The 2032-nt window shown below is 47.3% G+C and overlaps 1 protein-coding gene across 1 annotated transcript in view; it reads right to left on the bottom strand.

The window, feature by feature from the left end:
- NLRP12 (NLR family, pyrin domain containing 12) overlaps nucleotides 1-2032 on the bottom strand; it is a gene marked incomplete at its 5' end in the record, with an annotated part of 22191 nt that overhangs the window by 18926 nt on the left and 1233 nt on the right. The window contains 1 exon segment of the mRNA XM_014537109.1: nucleotides 615-695. Coding sequence (XP_014392595.1) covers nucleotides 615-695 — 81 coding nt within the window.

Raw genomic sequence — 2032 nt, 5'->3', positions numbered from 1 at the left:
GGGTTTTTTTTTGTTTTTTTGAGAGAGTGGGGGGGGGGGGGAGGAAACATCAATTTGTTGTTCCACTTATTTATGCAGTCATTGATTCTTTTAAAATATATTTTTATTGATTTATTGGGATGATAAGCCTTGGGACAAAAGGCCAACAGAGATGGAAACACAGGAAGAAGCTGGGGCTTGGATGGTGTTATTATTACTATTATTTTAATAGAAATCAGTATTTATTTTTTAAATATATTTTATTGGGTTTTTTTACAGAGAGGAAGGGAGAAGGATAGAGAGTTAGAAACATCGATGAGAGAGAAACATCGATCAGCTGCCTCCTGCACACCCTCTACTGGGGATGTCCCTTCAACCAAGGTACATGCCTTTGACTGGAATCAAACCTGGGACCCTTGAGTCTGCAGGCCGACGCTCTATCCACTGAGCCAAACCGGTGAGGGCTTGGATGGTGTTATTAATCCATCGCATGCATTCTGCAGCCACCCACCCTAAGACTTCCTGTTATGTGCAAAGGAGAGATGAACGCCTGTTTTTGTTTAATCTGTTCTCAGTTGGATGGTTGGATACGTGATGCTCTCTGCATTCTAGCAGGCACCAGGCTCAGGGCTCACCTTTTCTTGGAGTTCCAGCACAGACTTCCAGTGAGCATGCGGACTGGCTCCCCAGGGAGCACGGGCCACCGGGTGGGGTATCTGGAAGGGACATTTGGGGAGGTCAGTTGGCACATATGTAGCCACCACTCAACAACATTAGCTACCATGACCCCGTATGGTCTACATGGTAACTCCCTGTCCACCACGCCCCACAAGGTTCAGCCGTCACCTCACATTCACTATTGTTGAGAACACTTGTTCTTCATAACCTCCACCCCTCCCATTAAAGTCCTCAAGCAGGAAGTTCTGAGTTAGCTTGACTTCCTCCCTCCCCTTCAGCTCTGGGCCATGTCTCATCCATCATCCATCTATCATCCATCCGTCCTTCCACCTTTTCATCCATCTGTAGCCACCACTCAACAACATTAGCTACCATGACCCCATATGGTCTACATGGTAACTCCCTGCCCACCATGCCCCAGAAAGTTCAGCAGTCACATGCACTATTGTTGAGAACACTTGTTCTTCATAACCTCCATCCCTCCCATTAAAGTCCTCAAGCAGGAAGTTCTGAGTTAGCTTGACTTCCTCCCTCCCCTTCAGCTCTGGGCCATGTCTCATCCATCATCCATCTATCATCCATCCGTCCTTCCACCTTTTCATCCATCCATTTATCCATCCATCATCCATCATCCATCCATCCATCCTCCACCTTTCCACTTACTCATTCATCCATCCTTTCACCATTCCATCCATCCATCCATCATCCTCCATCCATCCAGCCATCTATCCATCCTCCATCCATCCATCCATCCATCCATTCATTCATCCAACCTCCACCTTTTCATCCATCCATCCATCCATCCATCCATCCATCCATTCACTCATCCTTCCACCTTTCCATCCACCATACATCCATCCATGGATGGATGAGAGAGAAAGAAACATAGAGAGAGAGAGAAACATCAATGTGAGAGAGACACATTGATTGGTTTTCTTCTCCCATGTGCCTTGACTGAGGGTGGGGATTGAATCTTTCCATCCATCCATCCATCCATCCATCCATCCATCCATCCATCCATCCATCCATCCATCCATCCATCCATCCATCCATCCATCCATCCATCCATCCATCCATCCATCCATCCATCCATCCATCCATCCATCCATCCATCCATCCATCCATCCATCCTTCCACCTTTCCATCCATCCATCCATCCATCCATCCTTCCACCTTTCCATCCATCCATCCATCCATCCATCCTTCCACCTTTCCATCCATCCATCCATCCATCCATCCATCCATCCATCCATCCATCCATCCATCCATCCATCCATCCATCCATCCATCCATCCATCCATCCATCCATCCATCCATCCATCCATCCATCCATCCATCCATCCATCCATCCATCCATCCATCCATCCATCCATCC

This window comes from Myotis brandtii, unplaced genomic scaffold (assembly GCF_000412655.1).
Source record: "Myotis brandtii unplaced genomic scaffold, ASM41265v1 scaffold1720, whole genome shotgun sequence".
NCBI lineage: Eukaryota > Metazoa > Chordata > Mammalia > Chiroptera > Vespertilionidae > Myotis > Myotis brandtii.
The sequence above is the reverse complement of the archived record's forward strand: the minus strand, read 5'-3'. Positions and strand labels throughout refer to the sequence as shown.